This window comes from Vigna radiata, chromosome 9 (genome assembly GCF_000741045.1).
Source record: "Vigna radiata var. radiata cultivar VC1973A chromosome 9, Vradiata_ver6, whole genome shotgun sequence".
In the NCBI taxonomy this organism is placed as follows: domain Eukaryota; kingdom Viridiplantae; phylum Streptophyta; class Magnoliopsida; order Fabales; family Fabaceae; genus Vigna; species Vigna radiata.
In genome coordinates this window covers 11,319,032-11,341,469 of record NC_028359.1, presented here as the reverse complement: position 1 = coordinate 11,341,469, position 22,438 = coordinate 11,319,032, and the positions used below count along the sequence as shown (strand labels likewise).

The following is a 22,438-nucleotide window of genomic DNA, read 5'->3' as shown; positions in this document are numbered from 1 at the left end:
GTTTTATTTACGGAACTGCCACCGCGCACCATTATGTTGCGGTTTCTGGTGAACCGTGGCATAATGTGCGCTGTAAAAACCCAATTTTTTACTAGTGATAAAAAAATAAAAAAATTAATATAAAAAGTAAAAAAATAATAATTAATAATGAATAAAAAAAGAAGAAAAAAAATAAAATAAATAAAATAATTTTTCTTAAAATTATATAATTTTTGAATTTTAATTTAGTCCAAAAGCTCAATAGTTTTATGTATATCCTCATTTTCTATTTGTTTTTCATACCTCTCACACGTTACTAGACAATATTTTAGAAATATTAGTTTTTAAATAAAAACATGTTTTTAATATGATAATAATTAGAATTAATATTATGTAAAATTACTATAAATATTATTCTTGATGATAATTAGAAATAATATATCAGTATATACTATAGTTTACTGCATCAATTTCTTTTTAAGAGAGAAAGATATGGTGTTAAAAATTGAAGAAATTTATGACAATATTTATAATTAATGTGTTAGATATTATTTGATTTGATTGATTATATGAAATATATTGCAATCAAGACTATTTATTTTTCTATTTTGTTCATTGCCAATTAATTCAGAATTAAACCAATATTACCATAATATTGTAATATGTGTATATAAATACACATCCTATAATAGAAAAAAGGATATGGAAAAAATACAGAGAGACACGCAGAAATAATAGAGACATAAGAGGGAAGGAAAGTAAAGAGAGGAATAAGTTCTCATATAAAAAGGGCTTTGCCAACAATAATTACTAAGAAGGAAATTGTTCGAGTACCAAAAGTTTAGGTGGCTCTAAAGCTGGAAATGTACGTCATCTCCACTTTTTTTCTTTTGATTTGTGTATTTTATTATATTGTACACACTTTTCTTTTACACTTAACTTTGACATTTTCTTCTAAAGGCATTATTTTTGCTACTCATAAATATCTTGTTTTAAATCATAAAAAGAAGGTTTTTCCTCATTTTTTTGTATTGGTTTGTGTTAAGACAAAACGTTTATAAGACTTATACGTTTAAATGCTCTCATGTTTTGAAGTTTAATCAAATAAAAAGAATCTAAAAATGCTACAAGTAAAAGAATAAGATAGGCAAAAACATAAGTATTAGGCTCAAAATCCCCAATCATCTACAACATAGAAAAGCCTTAGGAAAACACTTAGGGTTATAGGAAAAGCAAAACAACCAAGTTAAAACATCTAGACGCAACGCTAAAGGACTCACAATTCAAAACGTCTAAGAGAGTTATGCTAAACGCATAAGTTATATTGTACCCAATGATAATAAATTGAACTCTCGAGAAATAACAAGGCATCGAGACAATGTCTTTAGTTAAACCCTTTAAAAGCTTAAAAAATGTATTTTATACAAAAAAGAAGGGATTTACCCACGACCCGAATCCCTCGGTAATGACAAAAAGTCGTCGGTAATATGTGTTTACCGACGACCTTCTGACAGCCAAAAAGTCGCCGGTAATATGCGTGTCGAAAACATTACTGACGGCTTTTTGGCCTTCGGTATTACCAACGGCTTTTTGTCCTTCGGTATTACCGACGGGCAAAGACCCTCGGTAATACTGAAGGCCATAAGACATCGATATTACCGAGGGACGAAGGCCCTCGGTAATGCAAAGCGAAACTCAATGTTTTTAGCGATGGCTTGGGGCCATTGGTAATACTGAGGGGTTAAAGTCCTCGGTAATGCAGGGCGAAACTGGATAGGCTTTATTGACGGCTTTAGGCTGTCGGCAACGTGCATTGTATTTTTCAGTGCAATTAGTTTATGCATTATACCCAAAACCTACAAATAAAAAATCAATAATCCAAAACATCAATTCAGCCAGTCAATTCATCTAGACAATTCAAATGCAATCATTCTAAGTTTCAAAAGTTCCTAAATGCAAAACAAAGTTTGATAATAAAAAACTAACTTTAATATAACTTCAAAGTTTGAAAAGTTTCTAATGGCAAAACAAAGTTTTTAATAAAGAACCTAACTTCAAATGTTTTCAAAAGTTCCTAAATGTCTAATATTCATCATAATCATCATGATCTTCTTCTTGCACAGGTGTGGTCTAGGAAGGCTACTAAGGTGGGCATGAATGTTGGGATGATGATGGAGCGGACTGTCCTTGTTGAGGTATCAATGTCCTGACAAGATTTTCAAGATTGTCAAATCTGGCTAGAAGTGAATCATAAGCCTCTTTACTAACGACATTGCTATGGTCAAATGTGTCGGAGGTAGATGGTTAATGTCTCAATATGCCTCCTCTTCCAGCACTATACTAGGAGGCAAGTTGTCCTACTCCATACAATCATCCTTTCTTCTTCCCCCCGACGACATCAACCCAACATTGGGTCCTGATGATTTCTTCGTATGCATATACTCTAGAGTTAGCATTAGGAGCAGATCCTCCCTCTGATCTCGCCTGTGTCAATCTCGCAGAAAAATCTTCCTATTAAATAAGATAGAAAATGTTAGTAACATGAATTTGAAAATGTGAAACAAAAAAAAAAGAGTACAAAATTGAATGTTGTTAAAAAGTTTACTTACAATAGTCTTGTGAAACCTCTCATCGACATATTCGCCAGTCCCCTTACGAAGATGAGTTTGTGTAAACACCTCATCAACATGAATAGCCCATCTAAGCTCCGCTGCCTGTAATATTTTAAAACATACGAATGACAAATATATTAATTTCAAAGTACATGATGTTATAGAGTTATTGATAAGAAATGAATCAAAATTTTTACCATACAAATCGCATATTCATGTGTAGTGATTGATCCTCTAGTATGCAGTACATCACCTTTTTCTGAAGCCCTATTTTTTTTGGGTGGTAGCACATTTAATGCGGTACTGTGGCGAAATCCAATGGCCAACAATGAATTGCATATGTGCTCCCCCACCCAATAAGGGTGTTGTCCTGCGATCCTTGTATTTCTAAATATGTCTGACAATCGGTGAGATACTTTCATGTTAAAGTTTTTCTTAATTTGAGCTTCATGCTCAGTTGCCCACTGCACCTTTTAGTGTTATAATAGATAATGTTAAAATAAAGTAAATGAAATTCCTATTTGAATATGGTGATGCAAGATGATTAAGTAACACAATGTTTTACCTTAAATCTCTACTATAATAGTTTTTTTTCATCATAAGGGATTACTCCCCATGATGCCCAGGGTTGAAAAAATTGTTGCTTAACAAACCTAGTGATGGCCTGTGAAGCAACTCTAGAAGGAAGAAACATAAAATATGAATGTAAGAAAATTATGAATCTACAACCATAGTAAGACCAACAATTTAATGCAAAATACAAGACTAAGAAGAAGATATGATATTACCCTTTTCCAACAATTCTGAATAACACGTAAAAAGAATTTATTGTTTAAAATTGTTTATAAGGTCGAGCCTTTAACAATTGCTTGAAAAATTCTATACTTAACTGAAGTGTTATATGAGGAAAGTTGGGAAAAAAAAATTCCATTAACATTATTCAACCTCTTCCCCCCTTCCAGTGTTTTTCGGATATTTTAGCTTGATCTCTTGCATAGTGTGATATATATTTTTAAATTTAAAAAAGAATTCCAAAAAATGAAAAAAATATTTTCTTATTACATATATTTTCTTTTATATTTGGAATAATTTATATGAAATTCAAAAGCTCATTATGATTGGATGCATTTATGGTTACAGAGTTTTAAATATATAAGTGAATATAATCATGTAATGTTCAAAATACTCTCCATTTTTTCATGCAACTAATTTGCTCTTTCAAAAACAATATTATGATAAAGGATTATAAATATTATGAATTAATTTTATGTGGCAGTGAAATCCTAGAACTTTTAATAAGTAAAAAACTATTTAAATATGGTTAAATATTTTAAGTGAAATATAAAATGGTTTGTTAGCTATAATTTAAAGGATTTATTTTATTTTAAAATATTTTCTAAAAAATAAGATTTGGTGAATAATTATTCAATTAAAAAATAATAATTATATATTGTTATATATTAGTTTATATTCTTAGATAGTATTATATTATTACAAATTAAAAGATATATTGATATATTGTTAGATATAATTAAATATTATTATTATTATTATTATATGATAATAATAAAATATAATATTGTTGATAGAGGGAGCTAAACCTATTATTTATATTTATGTTTTTGATGATGAACAAAAGAATGATTTTATAGTTTCTTGCACAACAAATAGCATAACAATTGTTTTATCTATATCTTGTTTGTGCTTGATATGAAAATTCATTTATATTAAATGAATCATACTTTAAACAAATTGAATATATCATTTCTGGATGAAATAATCGATTTAAGAAAGTGTATAATCGGTTAGATTTCTCCAGATATCATTGTATGCTTAACAAGGACAAACTACTCTGTAGTAATCGATTATATAAGTTGTATAATCGATTAAAACAGAAAGTTATGCCATTATATGTTTCATTAGTGAGTTGATTTGTTTAAAATGGAAATTGGATTGAAAATGTGCTTAAGTACAGGATTAATCGATTACATAAGTTGTATAATCGGTTAAATCAGTTTACTTTATGTAAATCCATTTCGTTTGATAGCCTGAACTGTCATAACAGTCAAATGAATTTATAACTGAATTGTTATATGTTTGTGAAAGGTTTTTGAAAAACTCTATTCAACCCTCCCCCCTCCTCTTCCCATCCTCGTCCCCTTTTTAAGATTTTCTTGTGTTTCATACATCTTCACTTAATGGGTTACCCCTATAGGTATACTTGTTTAGTGAAAAGGTGGCTCGATCAACAACTCAATCACTAGGACTAAAATCATTGAAATTTTCCTAGGAAGGCTAAGTTCGCTCCATGACCACACCTCATTGAAATTCTAAAATGGTTTTCACCTAGGGACTATGTTGCTTATCCCATGACTTAGGCCTTGGAAACTTGTTTAATCAAGCTTGTCCAATGAACTCTAACTCACCCAACAAGTGAAAGGGTCTGGAACTCTCTATGATTTTATTTTTCACTGTTGCTTAGTAAGGGTTTAACTTAATTTACAAGTCTACATAAAAACAGAAACTCATACACGCATCATATGATAAATTTGGCTCTGTATCCCTCTTATACACATTCCTTAGTTTACACAAAGTGAAGTGGTTTAAAAGTTTTAGAGAAACCAAATTGACAAAATGATACATCCTTTAAAATATTTCAACCACACAATTTACATTTTCACCAAAAGTATTAAACTAACACAACCAAATTTACTATTTTATTCATATCATATAACACCACCTTTGGCATCCAAGATCACTAACTTATCAATAAGGCACATATGTATATGTATATATACACAACTCTACTTCATTAAACATTTAATGAAACACAACTAGACATTGCTCTATCGAGTGAACCAGTATAAAAATTACTTGTGTTATATAGTTTTTCTTGTAGACAATTAGTTTTGAAAGAAAGTGATATTATGCATATGTCTCACAAATCTTTAACAAGCGTTAACATCCTCAAAGGGTTACTGCCTACAAATTTCTTGGGGATGAGTTTGAGTTGGTCCTATAAACAAACTTAACGGAATACTGTTTGTAGATGGAGCACAACTAACTCATAAGTATAATATACATCACGATTAGACTTATAGTCGCAGAAAGAGTTATGAAAATATTATTCAATCCTCCTTCTAGTGTTTTTCCGTAACTTCAAAAGGGACTAAGATTCAAGTGTTGTCCTTTCCTCTTGCATGGGGGTAAAAATGGATGAATGTCTCACTCGTAAGGTTTTGGCTCATGTTGAGTTTAGAGCTGATGTGAGCAGTAGGGGAGATAGGTCCAAATCTGCGATGGAGGACCACTCAAATTGTGTTGTTTTGGTAAACAGAGCTAATGAGTTGATCATGGTTCCTTATAAAGAGGATGTTTAAGTTGTCATTGTATTGCTTATTATAGTCTTACTATGTGTTAATGTTATATGATATGATATGATTGTGGTAAGGACTTAACATATGGGATATAAGTGTTGTATTAGTGTTCATGTTTATTCAGTTAGCTCACCTATACATTTGTTTGATTTGTTGTGTTTTTGACAATAATCGTATAATATGTAGGTTATATGGGAACTTAGATATGAATGCAGATGCTGCTGAAGCAATGTGACTGACAAAACAGGGGTTTGCAATGCGAATTTATTCAAAGTTTTATTTACTTTATCCAATGAATTAAAGATTTATATTAAACTATTTATTTTTGTATTGGATATAGTACTTGTTGAGTGGAGATGAAAATTTAAAGAGTTAAAACATAATTAAAGATGGTCTTATATGTTGAAAATTCATAACTGCAAGAGTAGAAAAGAAAATTTGAAAATTTTAATCAAGGAGATCTAGTTGAAAAAATTAAATTTTTTAATGTCAAAATTTTAAAATGTTAAGACAGTTTTTAACAATTTAGTTTCTTTGTTTTCCCTCATGCTCATTAGAGTTTAATTTCAAGACATTATAATATTTCTTTAAATACCCCACCAATCAAGTTTTGTATATTCTAAATCCCCAATTACATCTTACCATTCGATTCTTATACAATCCAATTAGTGAATATAAGATACCCAGTAGGGAAAACTCAAACATACTCATAAATGTTTCCAAACAATAATATACTTAGGAGAAAAAGGAAACACAAGAAGATACAATAAAGAACTAATAAAATATAAATTCAGAATAAATAATCAATTCTCATAATAACTTTGAGATGTTTTCCTTTTAATATAATAAAAATTTATAAATTATAATACAATAATTTTAACTGCTTTTAAATTATTATTCTTTTTAATAAATTATTAAATACCGAATACATATCAATTATTTAAATTATTAACCAAGTTCAACTAAAATTAATAAAATTAAAATTATTATGCAAATAAAATTGTAAATATTTATCCCAAAATTATTAATTTGTTCATATACATACATAAAACTACAACAAAAAAAGTTTCAATTACATTGATCTAAAATAAGAAGCTCACACACATTTTATATTTTTTAATTTATTTGTAAAAAAATAAAAACGACATTATATTAATCATTTTTTTTGACTAATTATCTAATTCTTTGATCAATTTTATAATTTATTTGCACATGTTTGATAACTTATTCATTTTTTTTTTGTGTTTTGAAAACACAAATAACTAACTTAAATAATGAGATGAGATCACAATATAAGTTGTTTCTTAAATAATGTATAAATGCACTTTCATTTATTTATAACTTTGATAGATTTTAACTGTTAATAATAAAAAGTATTTTTGAGACATTAGTGTTATTATTATACATGATTAATTTTTTCTTTTAATTTTTGATGAAAATAAATTTAATAAAATTTTATTAAAAAATTAAATTTGAATGTTTTTAAACGGAAAGATTAAATTAGATAAAAAAATTTCGAAAAGAAAAAAAATTATCCTATTATATTTTGACAGCAGAACAAATCCAAGATTGTATATCAAACATCTGCCCAATGAGACCAAACTTTGCAATTATTATTCTTTTGACAAAGAAACCCAAGTGAGTCAACAGCGACACCTTCCTCAACACGTTGTTCTTTGTGTTACCTCTTTCCTCTTTCTTGTTTCTTTTCCCTCGCTCCTCCTTCTTCAATCCCTGGAAAATTCTGGATCATTTCCCATTCTCTCTCCATAACTTACCAATCCAAAAACATAACTACAAACTTTTTTATTTATTATAAATTTTCATTTTCACGCATTTAACACACTATTTGTATGCATCCATTATTAAGGGATAGAATTTTCTAGAAAGAGAGAAAATTGGGCGAAATGGGACCAAACGCTGCGGCGGCAAAACAAGCTGAGCAACTCCGAATTAACGGCAATACTTACTTCAAGAAAGACCGTTTTGGGGCTGCCATCGACGCTTACACCGAGGTATTCTTCTTCTTCTTCGTATTCTTCTTCTTCTGGAGTTATCGTTAACATCAATTTGAGTAATTAATTAAAGTTAATCTTTTTGTTGTTTGGTTGGAAGGCGATTACGCTGTGCCCTAATGTTCCGATTTATTGGACGAATCGGGCGCTGTGCCATCTCAAGCGCAAGTACGTGAGACACGTTTTAGTTTCGCGCTTGTTTGTGGATTAAATTTAATTTGTTGCGAGTAAATTTTCGGGAAGTTAGAGACTGCAATGCGATTTTTTAGAATGGTTTTTGTTAATGTGTTTGATTTGGTTGTAGTGACTGGGAGAGAGTAGAGGAAGATTCTCGGAAGGCAATTCAGCTGGACAGCAATTCAGTCAAGGTTTTTGTTACTAATTTTCCTTGTGATTTTGTAGTTCTTTTTATGGTGCACGTATTGGTTAGTTATTTAGCTTACATGGTTTCACTGTAGGTTCATTTGATGATTCAAGTAGTCTAGAGATATGACTAAAATAGAGCATATAAGTGAAACCAAATGTCATCTTACAATTAGGCCTAAACTCCCCTTTATAAGATGTATCAAAACCTATTCTAATGAAGTTTGTTGAACCGTCACTCAATATAAGTGGTTCTTAGATCACTCACAAATAGCTTAAAATGTTGGCATTGGGGTTGGATTGGAGATCTAACATTGTTCAAAGGTATAGCTAAAATAGAGTAGTGAGTGAAAACCTCACCTTAAACGAAGATTTATAGGTTGAGTTAATTTTACTAAACCCACTTTTTAAGGAAGAATAGAATTCTTTTTTTTTTTTTTGAATTGAGTGGGCTACATTTCATTATGTCTTGGCTGAGATAGATGATATGATGGATGTTTTTGTGCTTGGTAGTTTATGGCTTGCAAACTTCATGTTTGTCATTGAGCATTGAACTGTGAATTACTAAGCCTAGATACTTAAAAGATGGCAAATATAGCTGGATGGATTGATAATAATACTTGTGTGATAGTATTTTCCATTTGTTTTTGAACCTCCGGTGATAGGTGCATCATGAATTTGATTTCCTTCTCCTGAGTCCTTGAAGATATAGTTAATGGCAGATAAAATATACTTAAAAGAAAACGGCAAAGATTGATTCATATTTGATAGCATTGTGCACTGTGATTATTTTTCACTTTTTACAATCTTATTGATTGATGCATCTGGGATATGATTTTGGTAATTTTGTTTTTGTTTTTTTTTTTTTTTTTTTTAATTTGGATGCCTTCCGCTTCTATTCTTAAAGCTATTGTAAGTTGTAGGCAATCATATAGAGTTCAGACTTCTTTTAAATAGATGTGTATGCACTTCATGATCCATGACTTTCAATACTTCATGATGGCCATGGATTCTTGAAATATGAGCTGTGAAACCTAGATACTAAAAATATGCAAAGATTGGTGACAGATGCACATTTGATGGGAATATGCACATTATAGTGTTTTTCTTCTCTATTTTATTTATTTGTTGAACTTTTAATCATCCATGCATTTGGGATATCACTTTGATTATTTGAATTCCTTTTCATCTATGTCGTTACAGTTATAGTAAATGGTAGACACCTATATGGAGGAAAGATATATAATTTGGGATTTTTGTTAAGATTCCAATGTTTTAAATGTTGTGATCATCATCCACTGATTTACTTATTTATGTTTTAATGAAAAAATTTCAATGTCCAATGTCTCTGTACAAATATTGTGCATTTATATAAAATATGCTTGTTTAATTTATGATAATGTTTTTAGGCTGTAACATATCTTGTATTTATAAGAATTTCCTAAGTCCTTGTATCCAAATTGATTTTTACCTGTATCATTAACTTATGAGTTATAAAGTATTGGGGCTTTATAAAATGTGAGGTAGTTCTCTGTTTAAACATTGATAGCACAATTTTGGTGTTCTGCTACATAAATCTTCAGCCTAGATGTAGAAATAGAAATAAATTAGTTTTCTTGGTTACGTTTCAAAATAAATTATAGTTTTCAATCCTGAATAGTGGTGTGGAATGGCCAACACTAAAATTGCTGTAGCAGGATGACTGCTATGGTGAATGCTATATGGTGCTAATAAAATCGGTTATCTCAACCAAATATAAAGGCTGAAAAATAGAAAAAATTCTCAAAATGGAAGAGACCCATGATCAATAATCACAATAGGCAATAACACCAAAAACTTAAAATTTTTTTTTTTTTTTGGATGATATTGTGAGCTCATGTTTGATGAGGACAGAGAAGATGACCAATGAAGTTAAAAAGCAAGAAAAAATTAGAACACTGCACCAAGATAGAAAAGAGGTTGAGCATTTACAACAGATAGAGGACTAGGAACCAAAAAAGGATGAGCAACTTTGCTAGAGGAAGGGTAGGAGCATTCCCTTCGAAGTTCTACTCTAAAGACATTTGGGAACTGTTATTTTTGACTGGAGAAATCGGCTAGCTAGTAAGGAAGCACACTATAGCTGAATATTCACTTTATTAGTAAACAAAACAGATTGCATATCCCAGGGAAGAGATTACAGATCTGTAAAGCAAGTAAAAAGTAACTCTAGACAGTTAGAGAGGTTCTAGTCTCTCCCAATTCCCAGCCAATTCCAGCCCTCCTCCTCCCCCACTATCTTTCCAAGCCTTAAACCCATACAATGGAATCACTCCTTTCTTACTGTGCCAGCTCAATAGTTTGTTACATGGAAGGATTCTTCTCATTCTCTCTCTTGCCATTTTGATCCCCTACTTTGCCATTCCTTCTTTGTCTAACATACACCTTAGATATTTTGGGTTTGGGCCTAACTATTTCCGGGTTCCTATCATGTCACAACCTGGAACTAATGTTTTTGGTAGAATGGAATGTGCAATTATATGAGTGTATGTGCATGTGTGTTTGTACCATTTGTATTAACTTGGGAAGAAGTATGCACTTCTGGGATATTAATTTTCATCCTGGGATATTTACTTTGTAATGGTTTGCATTAGAGTTGTATGCAATTCTGTAAAACCATTTTGTTGGTGGAAGCTGTTGGCAGCTATATTATATATCTGTTATTTGTTGCCTGTTGGTCATTTATTTTCTTCATTGTTAATCAGTGTTTGTTGATTGTCTTGTTTCTCCCTGAATTCTTTTTGTTAACATTTCAGGCCCACTATATGTTGGGGCTAGCATTACTACGGAGACAAGAATCTGCCAAGGGAATTAAAGAATTAGAGAAGGTTTGTTTACATTAAACACTTTTTCTGTGTGTTTCTTTCACATTTGTTAATTTATTATAGTATATCTGCTGCAAGAAATCATTTAGTTTTTAATTGTTTGTCAAGGTGGTTAAACCCGAGATCTATTATGACTCAAAGGAGATACAAAATTGTGGAATCATAATATTAAGTGTAAGATTCTACAAGATATATAAAATTCATATATATGCATATAGAATAACATAAGAAAGAGAAAAAGGCTTATAACACACCAAGTGTTAAATTAAGCTTAAATTTATAATCATAGATGAATAAGTATATGGAAGCCAATGGCTAGGCACCATACAAAACTCACAAGTCATAGATGACAAACAAACAAAACAACTTAAAATACTGTAAGACTAGACCACTAAAGTAGATCATCGCAATTAAAATCATAATCCTGTAAGAAATCCTCATTTTGTCCATATAAAGAGAACCAATGAACCACATGAACAGAGCAGCAAAAGCAGAGGAACCAAACAGAGTTGGAGAATTGCAAGCCTGGTGGAGAAGACCTCTGGTTCAGTGGTTCATGCAACTCTTTTGAGGCTCAGGTGAGAGAGGACACAAATTTTGTGCTAGAAGTTGAAGATGCACTAATGTCAGGTTAGCCAAGGTGTTTTCCTCTATTATTAGTGTGGGGGTTGTAGAAAAGTTGGTTTTAGGGCTTGGTTTATTATGGACATAGTTTTACAAAAGCCTAAATCGAAGAAAGGAGCAAGAAACTTGATCTACTGCCTAAATCGAAGTGATTGCATGAATGCTTCTTTATTTGAGAGACTTTAGCCGTATTATTCCTTGTAATGACTATGTCATGAACATAAACAAATAGATAAAAGACATTTTCCAGGAGAGTATGATAGTAAAGATTGAAATGATAGAGACCAACACAATTTACAAACCAACCCAAACTCTCCTTGAGCTATAACCCTAGAAAGTTGCTGCATGTAAATTTCCTCCTCCAGATCACCATGAAGATTTTTTTTTTTAATATCCAATAGATGAAGTGACCAATGATGAATAACTATCATGGCAAAGAAGAGTTGGACGATATACCAAGCTTATCCTTTAGCCATCAATCTAGCTTTAAGCTTTGTTTGGATTAAATGATGGAAAGTGAGAGAGTGGAAGATGAAAGACATGAAAGGAAAGAAGACGAAAAATGAGGCCGTTTGGATTGAGTGAAAGAGAGTGAAAACAAGTGAAAAGTATGATGCTAATTTTTTTTGTTATTAATAATTTTATTCATGGTAGTTGAATCGAGATATGAATTATGTATAAGAGAACTTATATTTTGAATAGTGACAAATTATGTATAATAGAACTTACATTTTGAATAGGGACGAATTATGTACTCTAGTAAGATTCATAAACATTAAGAAATGTAACTTATACTTAAGTATATAAGACATGAATGAACATGCAAAATACAATTAATAAATATGCAGAGATACAATTAATAACAAAACAATGATATAGGAAAAACTGGTTGTATCAATTTGTAATTACTACACAATTTCAACGACACAACCTGCAAAACAACATTGTTGTTGCTGCATCAGATTTCTATAACCATGTCTGTATAGATAGATAGACGGAGGGAGGGAGGGAAGCAAAAGAAAAATNGATACTAATTTACCTCACTGGTATTTTCGCTGTATTGAAAATGACTAATAAGTCAGATTGTCTAAATTTCAGCTTACCTACAGAGCTGTTGATGAACATGGTGCTTCTATCTTTTAAGTTTGATATCACAGCTAATTAATATAACTTTCCTGATTATCTACTCTATACTGTGCTTTTCTGAGATACAAACAGTCATTTTACCCGTTTTGTTTTTCATTTCAAATGCCTGATGATTCTGCTTTTGTTCGTGATCATAATTAAGGCTTTGGATCTCGGGAGAGGTGCCAATCCCAAGGGCTATATGGTAGAAGAAATATGGCAAGAGCTTGCAAAGGNAAAATACCATGAGTGGGAGCGATCATCTTCGAAACGATCATGGAAATTGCAGAGCCTGAAGTATGTTTTTCTGGTGATTGTCAGACCTATTATCTGGGGGTCTTTTAGCAGTGTTTGAAGTTGTATTGTCTCTTAAAATATTTGTTATTACCTCATGCAAAATTTGATTTAGTTTGCCGGTATCATTTATTTATTGTATAGTGATTATTACTTATTGTCCATGTCAACTGTTGTAATAAAATGTGTTAAATGTCTCAGAGAAGCTTGCGAGTCTGCTCTGAAGGAAAAACATTTTCTGGAATTCTCCGAAGCAGAAGGGTTTGTAGATGATCCTACTACTTCCCATTCGGAACAATTAGAGGCTTTAGAAGTAGTCTTCAAAATAGCNGCAGAAGCCGATACACCTACTGAGGTGTGTACAAGCCTTCTGTTTTCTTAATCTTCATCAAATCTTCCTTTGTGGTGCCCTGGAAATTGCCATGTTATTAATCACACAGAATGGCTTGTTGAGTCTATAGGTGCCAGATTACTTATGTTGCAGAATCACACTCGACATTTTTCATGATCCTGTAATCACTCCAAGTGGGCTTACATATGAGAGAGCAGTGATTCTTGANCACCTTCAGAAGGTAACCTGATTTTCTTGTTTCTTCTTATTGAATGTTTTCCATTTCAATGAACCCCATGTGCAATCCTTCAACTTTCTTATACAGGTGGGTAAATTCGACCCAATCACGCGGGAACCACTTGATCAATCACAGTTAGTGCCAAACTTGGCCATTAAGGAAGCGGTTCAGGCATTCTTGGACAAGCATGGTTGGGCTTACAAGGTAGACTAACGGAATATTATGTCACAAATTAAGTTCATGTGGTAGTTTTATCTGTTCAGCAATGCAGCAGGATGTTGAATTCTGCAAGCGTGGCCAAAGTTGTTTGTTTTACATTTGTTTGCTGTTTCATGGCGTACTGACTCTTGAACACCATCTTATTAAGTGTATATATGTGTTTGATTTCATGTATTTTGTAAATATAGTAGTATGCATATCAGTGTTTGTGGAGACTACTTTTTTTAGTCTGTCCTGTCAAAATATTGAACCTATCCTTTAAAGATTTGTTGTCTTTTGGGAGATATTACTTGTGCAATGTCACGATAACCAAGGACAAGAAGTTATTCATCGGTCACTTAATTTATTCAAGGTTATCATTTTGACGTCGACACACTTTACATCTCTTATTTTTCTTTCAATCTCTCGTCCTTTACAAATACAAAATGTAACTGTAGTGAAAAAACATTTCCTTTGTTCAAATGGATGAAGGTTAATAAGTAATTTTTCTTTCATGTAGATATGAATATGTTTGCAAAAGCATCAAAATGGTGTAATTTATTTTTTTTAAAGGGTGGATTTAGAAGAAATAACGAAAGTGGATAAATCGTGTTAAGGTTATAAGGTAGTGATGAACATTATGGAGTTTGGTTTCTTCTTACCAAATCCTAAATTGTATGGTTTGTATAAGTTCTCCTTTTAAGATGAATAGATGATTTCACTTAAGAATATAAAATAATTATTATTTTATCTAATATTTAATCTCTATAATATATTTTTATTGACTTGGGCAATTTTTTCCTAACTAGTCAAGATAGATTATTGTCATAGACTAAAGTACTTTTAAATTTAATGAATTTAAATTGTGGTCAACATAATTTCTTAACTTTTATTAGTTCTTGTGATTAGTTAGAGAAAACATATATAATTTATTTTTTATAATTTTCTTATAACTTTTCCATAATTTAGTCTATATAATTGAAAAGAAATAACTTTACATTTTAAAAATAAAAATTTTAGTCCCATAATTTGAAACAACTTAAAGGGTTTATTGTCAGAGACTAAACTATAATTTTAAACAATTTAAAATTTAGTTAATATATTTTTAAACATTTTTAAAATTTAAAAAATGGAGAGAGTATACTTTACTTTTAAAAGAAATTGCAAAAATTTTAACGTGTACAATCATCAATAGAGATATTCATGCATTGCTAATGGTTGAAGAAGTTAACTGTATGCAATTTTAAAACCAAAATAAATGTATAGAGCACCTATCTTACTTATCTATGGATTAACATTTATATAGAGATATACCTATTCGATAAGATAAAAAAGAATGATGAAAAAATAAATTAGTTCTAGAAATAAAGAATTAGAATAGTGAATAATGACATTTTTGGAAAATATTTTTTCAAATGGCCATAAAGAGAATCGTCAGATGGTATTATTACAAAATACATTTATAAGGCTTCTTGAAAGGAGTAATAATAAAGTAATGTACGTGCAAAAAAATGGCTCGGTAATAATATAATTTTTATATTCGTTCATCCTAATTTGAATAACGTTCTTATGATAGCAATAGTTGTTTTACAGAATAATGTTAGGTAGCAAAAAAAACAGAGGAAATAAAATTATGAAAGAGAAAGAATATACGAGTTGAAATAAAAGTAAACGTTATTATTCTCAATATATACGAACCAATCATTTATAATACTTGCAGTAAAAATACAAATTGAGATTCCCAAATTGATTGTTATTATTCTCCTAAAGTTTAGTCCAACAATAAATACATTCTTTTAGCTTACAATTCATCGATGTTTGTTTCACAGTTTTGTTTTAAGCAAATTATATTTACCAAGGATTTCACCTGTGATATATCTATAGGGCCAACCTTCGAACAACCAGATAGGATGAGAGTTTTTAAAGATTTCAACTTATATACCTCTCTTGGAAGATAGCGTAGACTTTTGCAATCCTTCAAATTTATCACTCGTATGTTGGAGAGATCAGCAATGGATGGGTGTACCTTGAGCAAACTTGGACAATCTTTTAGAATGAGCTGTTCAAGACTTGGTAGTCTGGAAAAGTCAGGTGTTTCTTTCAAGTATTTGGAGTGACTAAGATTAAGGAATTGTAACTGCTCTAAAATCTACAAACATAGTTTACAAAAGATTAGGGAAGTAAATGTAAAATGAATGCTATAGCTAGAACTGGAATCAATAATACTATTTTTATCTTAATTAACCTACGAGTTTTAAAAGAAAAGAGCGTAAAAAATACCTGGGGTGGTTTCCAGACGTATTGAAGATGACTATGCCTTAAATCAATTGCAATTACATTTCCCATGTACAAGTTTTTTGGAATGTATTTAGAAGGGAATCCTTTCCAGCAAATCCATCTCAGTTCTTTAGAAATGTGCCCATAATCTCCGACAAGTTGTACATGATCTAGTCGTAGAAGTCTTAATTTCTTCATTTCCTTGAAAGCATGAGTTTTGAAGCAATCTCTGCTTGTTGAATGCAGTTTCAGGGACAATCCCTGGATAGCTTCTGTCCCCTGTGATGAATATAGCAAAGATAAACAATTGAGAAATCCATAAATAATAGTTGATTATTGATACTTAATGTTGAGTTAACAAGTTAATAACACATGCATTGCACTTAAAAAGAAAACACTTTGAAAAAGAAGTTTCAAAATCATATAAATAATGTTCTTACAGTTTTCTGTATCAGTACATCTTTAACGTCATCCTGCAACCACAATCGACTCCTTTTCCCCGGTTCCTCTGGGCATACTTGACGAATAATTTCTCTTCCCATGTATTGTAACAAAGGATGCATTTGAAGTTTGTTATTTCTGTCAACTTTTATGAGGCCACGCTGTATGAGAACTGTTATTCCAATATCAGCACGTAGTCCACAGCCATTTAATATATCGGTTACATAGTCTTTTTCTTTGCCTTTAAAGAAACAACATAGATCAAGAAGTATATCCTTTTCAGTATCACGTAAACCGTCAAAACTTATTTTTAATACCTTCAGAAGATTATCCCCGTGTATTCTTTGTAATTTCCTCAATAGACTTCTCCACCCTTCTATTGTTTTATCACATAAATAGGAACCAAGGAACTGAAGAGCCAGTGGTAATCCTTCACAATAATTAACTATGTCTCTATCAAGTTCCTTCAATTTTTTTCTTGGTTTTGCTTCAAGTGATTCATTTTGATAAACATAATTATTTTCGAGTTGTTTCAGTAAGTGAAGATCTCTAGTTGTAATGATTATCACAGTTCCTTGACCGAACCATTCACGAGACCCGCATAGGTTTTCCAATTGGCCAAACTCATTTACATCATCAAGCACAATCAACAACTTCCTTCTACAAAATTCATTCTGGATATAAATTCTTCCGATCCCAACGCCTCCCACCATCAACTTTGATTTTAGGACATCAGAAAGAAGATTTTCTTGCAAAGCAACATACCCTTCATAACGAATATTCTCAATAAAACTCTTACCAATGAATTCACGATAAATTCGATTGTAGATGGCTTTGGCTATGCTTGTTTTACCTGATCCTCTGAATCCCCATATTCCTATGATACACACTTTGGAGGGTTGATTCTCAATATATTTAATCACGTCTTCCACGCGGGACTCTAATAATGCAACAGGATATTGGGTAATAAACATGTCTTTGTAGTCCAGTAATTCCTTAACGCGCCTAACAATTACCTCCACAAGTTGAGCATCATGCCTTCAAGATGAATGATAATGTGTTACCAAAATTAAATCACAACCTTAACTTATGCTTCACTCACTCTCAAACCAAAGAAAGTAGGAAGGATTCATTTGTTTACCTGAAATATCTGACATCCCAACCAGTCATACCTGCAACTCTATTGAGTGCACTGCTCCACCTGGACCGCGCATGTTGCAGTTGTTTTCCTGCATAGCTTCTGTGTGCAGTGTCTTCCAATGTTTTCCCAAAATCATCCTTCTGATGACGTACATCTAAAGGGTCAATCTCGTAAAATACGGGCACAACTATTTGGCCAAATGTTTCGTAGCATTCAATGATTTTTTCAAGCTCAAGAAGAGAGCAAGCAGATTCAGTGTATGATTTGGAGAAAACGATTATTGTAATCTTAGTGTGTCCTATTGCTCTCATGTGCTCTTCCAACTTCATTCCCTCATGCAGATTCTCCTGACTAATAAAAGCTTTGACTTGAGCTTGTAAAAGGACAGAGTGGAGATGAGAAACAAACCTTCGACCGATGTTTTCTCCACCAAAGTTGATGAACACATCGTGTATGAAATGGGGTTTTGATGTTAAGAAGGATGAAGATGATGATGATGATAAAGAAGAAAATGCAAACTCCATAGAAGGAATTGAAGTCAACTCTTGAAAGATAAAGCAATAACGTAAAAGATTAATGTGTTTTATATGTAGTGTCGAAGTGCGTTATGACTCACCCAATATCACTTTACTAAATTCCATTTATGTTTTATATTTTTCCTCCTGAACCCATCTTGGTATGTATGCATACTTCATTTTTCGAGACCTGCGCGTTTAATTTTTAGAAAGACACTTTAAGAGTTGCAATTATTCACTTTCGATATATTCTATCAAAACTATTAAAAAGATTTAGAAAAAGGAAACACTTAAATAATATTTAATTAAGATTTTAAAGGAAAACATTAGATGTTGTGTAGAATTCATAGTTTTTCCCTTTCTTTATTCTTTCATTCTAACAATTTTAATGGATGGACGCTGACTGGGGCCTTTTTTGCGGCTAACATGGAGTGGGGAGGGTGTTGGCGCTGTTGTTTTGCGTTTAGGGATTTCCGCAAGGGTTAGTGCTCTGTTCGTGTGAATGGTTTGATGAATTTTTTGTTTTGTGTAATTGTTCTTCATTACGTTAAGTATTAAACTAAATTTGGACTTTCAGTGAAGTGTTATATTTCGTTTGGATTCTGCTGCAGTGTTATGGACACTGCTTTTACTTGCTTGGTTAGCTGTTTATTGTTTGCTTCCCTGATATAGACCTTTGCATGAATGGAACTTGAGTGACAATACTATATAGTGTGTGTGGCTTGTCTGATCATAATCTTGCAATTTCAATGTGGTGTGTGTGGTGGAACTTGAGGTTGGCTTATTGTTGTAGTCTGTGATTACTGAGGAAATTGAATGGTGCCTCAGTAATGAGTTGTGATTTTCCTACGATTGTTATTGTTGTATTGTTGCTTATTACCCAAATTGACAGTGGCAATTATTGCTACCATTAGAAGATTGTATGGGAATCATCATTTATATTGTATGTTATGCTTTAAGATTGTTTTGCATCAAATTTGGATTTATTTCATTCTAGGATGAGTTCATGCTCTAACAGGGTGTTGAGAATAAATTTTAGTTTGTTTGGTCGTTGTCATTAGGATATTTGTTACATTTGACAACGGTAATGAATCTATTTGTAGTGCTCATTACAAGAAATGACAGAGCAACAATTTTATAGAATGATACTCCCCTAGGATAATTTGAACTATGTATCGTGTAGCCATTGTAGGTTTAGAAGGGTCAAAGTTTAAGTCAGTACTCAATTTGGCAACCCTTTTTTGTGCTGGAAGTAGAAACTTCATTTGCTGAAATCTGGTATTCATTTATATTTAGAGTGATTGTTTGGCTCCTAAACCATGGTACAAAATAATGTTTTTCATTCTTTTTTTTCTATCATTGAAGGGGACTTTAGAGTTTAGTCCTTGGTCATAGTTAATGTTTCAGTGCTTAGGTATTATAATACAGTGTCATATACCTATCTTTACTTTGTAAAATACACTCATATGAGTAAAGCACTCATGATTTTCATTACCATTTGCTATTTGTTCTCCATGATCGATCCATACATAGTAACCAAAAGTATGTTTGTAGCCTTTATATCACAATGATAAGCTGGTGGCTTGATTTCATAGTGCAAATAACCAAGCCCTTTAGCCACATCAAGGATCACATTCTTCCTTTGTGGCCATGTTAATCCACTAAGTGACAATTGCAAGTTGGTTATATTTAATCATAAACCAGAAACCTTCTTTTACCTTTGAAAGTATGACTTGAAATGCAACAACCACCAAGAGCAAGAGGTTGATGTGTTTTATTTTGGTTATATGATATCCATTTCATAGCAACAATCCGAAAAGATTGGGCATTAGACAACAGGGAAGGCAACATTCCAATTGCTATAAAGGGTACTTGTATTTTGTTTTTGTTTTATTTAGGATTAAAATTTTTTTGATACCTATAGATGGAAGTCCATATGTTTCAAAAGGAAGTTCTGCCATTTTACTAGGAGACTGAATTGGGTTGCATATACATTCAGTGATGAGGACAAGATGATCAATCTGTTATGGCATTAAACATAAAGATAGGAAATAGTGAGTTACATAATTTAAAATGTAAAGTTTTAAAAGACAAAAAAATTGTGCTCATCAAATGAAGGAACTCTTTGGTAAACTACAAAGACCAATAAGTTTACTAACATACCAAAAGTAGTAGTANTGGTCTATTGAAGTTTAAAATGTCAATGCAAAGGCTTTATGGAACTATTAAACACCCATTTTCCATTCCTAAAATCACACTCCTTAGTACACAATTGAAACTTTAAGCATTAGGCTGCTTTAGTACACAATTGTACACTTAAATTCTGTCCACCAACCCATAAGACCAAACAACCATTTAACCCCTTGCCTATTGTATGTAATGAAGCCATAATACCTACACCCGTTAAACATATCATAATTCAATTTTTAATTACCACATATGTCAACCCAACGTTCTCCAAAAAACACCCTGCATTGAAGTATCAATTACCAGCCCATATTAGCATCATGGACACGATATCATTACATCCAATTTAGTTTTAATGGTCATACCAAATTGTTGTTAACTAAGGGAAACAAGGAGGACGAACCCAACTTTGATTAGGTGTTACAAACCAAATTTGAGAAACCAAAAACACAGAAACACACTACGTTGAATGTGAATGCAATATGTTTTGAGTTTAATCCATTCATATTAGGCATTTTACAACTGCATATGCATTCATATAGTGCATTTCTACATTCTAATTGAAATGTAATTGATTGAATATTATTGGTAGTTTTTGTGAACCTTGGTTTACCATATGTTTGATTTTAAGTTTGATCATGATGCTTGATGCATGGAAGGTGTATATGGTTTATTTTGTATTGTTTAAGATTGTTTTGGTAGCTGTTTTTGTGGCCTAAGCTGTATTTTCAATGATTCTACTCCGTAAAACTAACTAATAAAGAAATCTAACTAAGTTAGACTTATACACGTATTAAAATTACATTACCTAGACTACTTAACCAAGCTTAAACTCCTAAACCTATAAAATTAAGATTAAAATGTTATAAACAAATGACAACGTAAATACTCCTAGAAATACCTTGAAGGACCAATTTCCCTCATTGCCTATAATTTACTTTAAGGAATTTTTTATTGTATACAATAAACTTTACCATACTTCATCATCTTTAGTTTCTTTTCCATGTTCGACTTAAGTAGTAATAGGTTTATTACTTATATCACATGGACTTTTGTTGTTTTGGATAAATTTTTCCTTTTAATAGCTTGCCATAGAACATGGTCGAAGTTCCCAACCACCATCGGTGGATGTATGACTGTTGTTATAGTGGAAAGAGAGGTTTTAAGAAAGCTTTTTTGTTAAAGGAGTTGACGACTTTGTCCAGACTATAAATATTATGCTCGATTCGATGCCCATTAATAAAGGGTGAATATACAAGGATTTTGAAAGATGAAATGGTCAAAGTTCACCTATACCAAAAGAGGTTCATGCCAAATTACACGATTTGAACATTTCATGGTCAAGAAATTCCTTCTATGTCCACTGTTCGTGAAAAGCGACAAGCTTTAAGTTCGAACACTTTTGTAGAAAAGCGACAAGCTTTAAGTTTGAACACTTTTGTAGATACATCTGAAATAGATAAACTTACGTATATAAAATAGATGGTCTACAATACTATTCGTCAACATGCTGAATAAGAAGTAGACGATAGTTTTGATGAAGAGTCTCCAAAATACAATTAAGACATATGAACATGCAAAATACAATTAACAAATATGCAGAGATACAATTAATAACAAAACAATGACATAGGAAAAACTGGTTGTATCTATTTGTAATTACTACACAATTTCAACGACAAAACCTGCAAAACAACATTGTTGTTCCTGCATCAGTTTTCTATAACCATGTCTGTATAGATAGATAGAGGGAGGGAGTGAGGGAAGCAAAAGAAAAATTGATACTAATTTACCTCACTGGTATGTTCGCTGTATTGAAGATGACTAATAAGTCAGATTGTCTAAATTTCAGCTTAC

The 22,438-nt window shown here is 31.7% G+C and overlaps 2 protein-coding genes across 2 annotated transcripts; one reads left to right on the top strand and one right to left on the bottom strand.

Annotated features, from left to right (window-relative positions):
- The first annotated feature begins 7,578 nt into the window (after positions 1–7,578).
- On the top strand, positions 7,579–14,414 carry LOC106772965 (E3 ubiquitin-protein ligase CHIP). The gene is made up of 8 exons (XM_014659621.2): positions 7,579–7,983; positions 8,084–8,151; positions 8,288–8,351; positions 11,142–11,213; positions 13,123–13,256; positions 13,455–13,608; positions 13,715–13,825; positions 13,910–14,414. The coding sequence occupies exons 1-8, from the start codon at positions 7,876–7,878 to the stop codon at positions 14,033–14,035; spliced, it is 837 nt and encodes a 278-aa protein (XP_014515107.1). The 5' UTR covers positions 7,579–7,875; the 3' UTR covers positions 14,036–14,414.
- Positions 14,415–15,731: 1,317 nt separating this feature from the next.
- On the bottom strand, positions 15,732–18,329 carry LOC106773041 (TMV resistance protein N-like). Its single transcript, XM_022786512.1, has 5 exons — positions 17,880–18,329; positions 17,592–17,776; positions 16,738–17,504; positions 16,301–16,576; positions 15,732–16,169 (listed from the first exon to the last, which is right to left on the bottom strand). The coding sequence occupies exons 1-5, from the start codon at positions 18,206–18,208 to the stop codon at positions 15,822–15,824; spliced, it is 1,905 nt and encodes a 634-aa protein (XP_022642233.1). The 5' UTR covers positions 18,209–18,329; the 3' UTR covers positions 15,732–15,821.
- Positions 18,330–22,438: the final 4,109 nt, after the last annotated feature.

Excerpts from the sequence above, each read along its gene's own strand:
- LOC106773041 (XM_022786512.1), bottom strand. The coding sequence starts at position 18,208 with ATGAAGTTGGAAGAGCACATGAGAGCAATAGGACACACTAAGATTACA. Across the intron at positions 17,505-17,591 it reads ATGGGGATTCAGAGGATCAG|GGTATGTTGCTTTGCAAGAA; the intron begins GTAAAACAAGCA and ends TTCGTTATGAAG. Across the intron at positions 16,170-16,300 it reads ACGTCTGGAAACCACCCCAG|ATTTTAGAGCAGTTACAATT; the intron begins GTATTTTTTACG and ends CTATGTTTGTAG.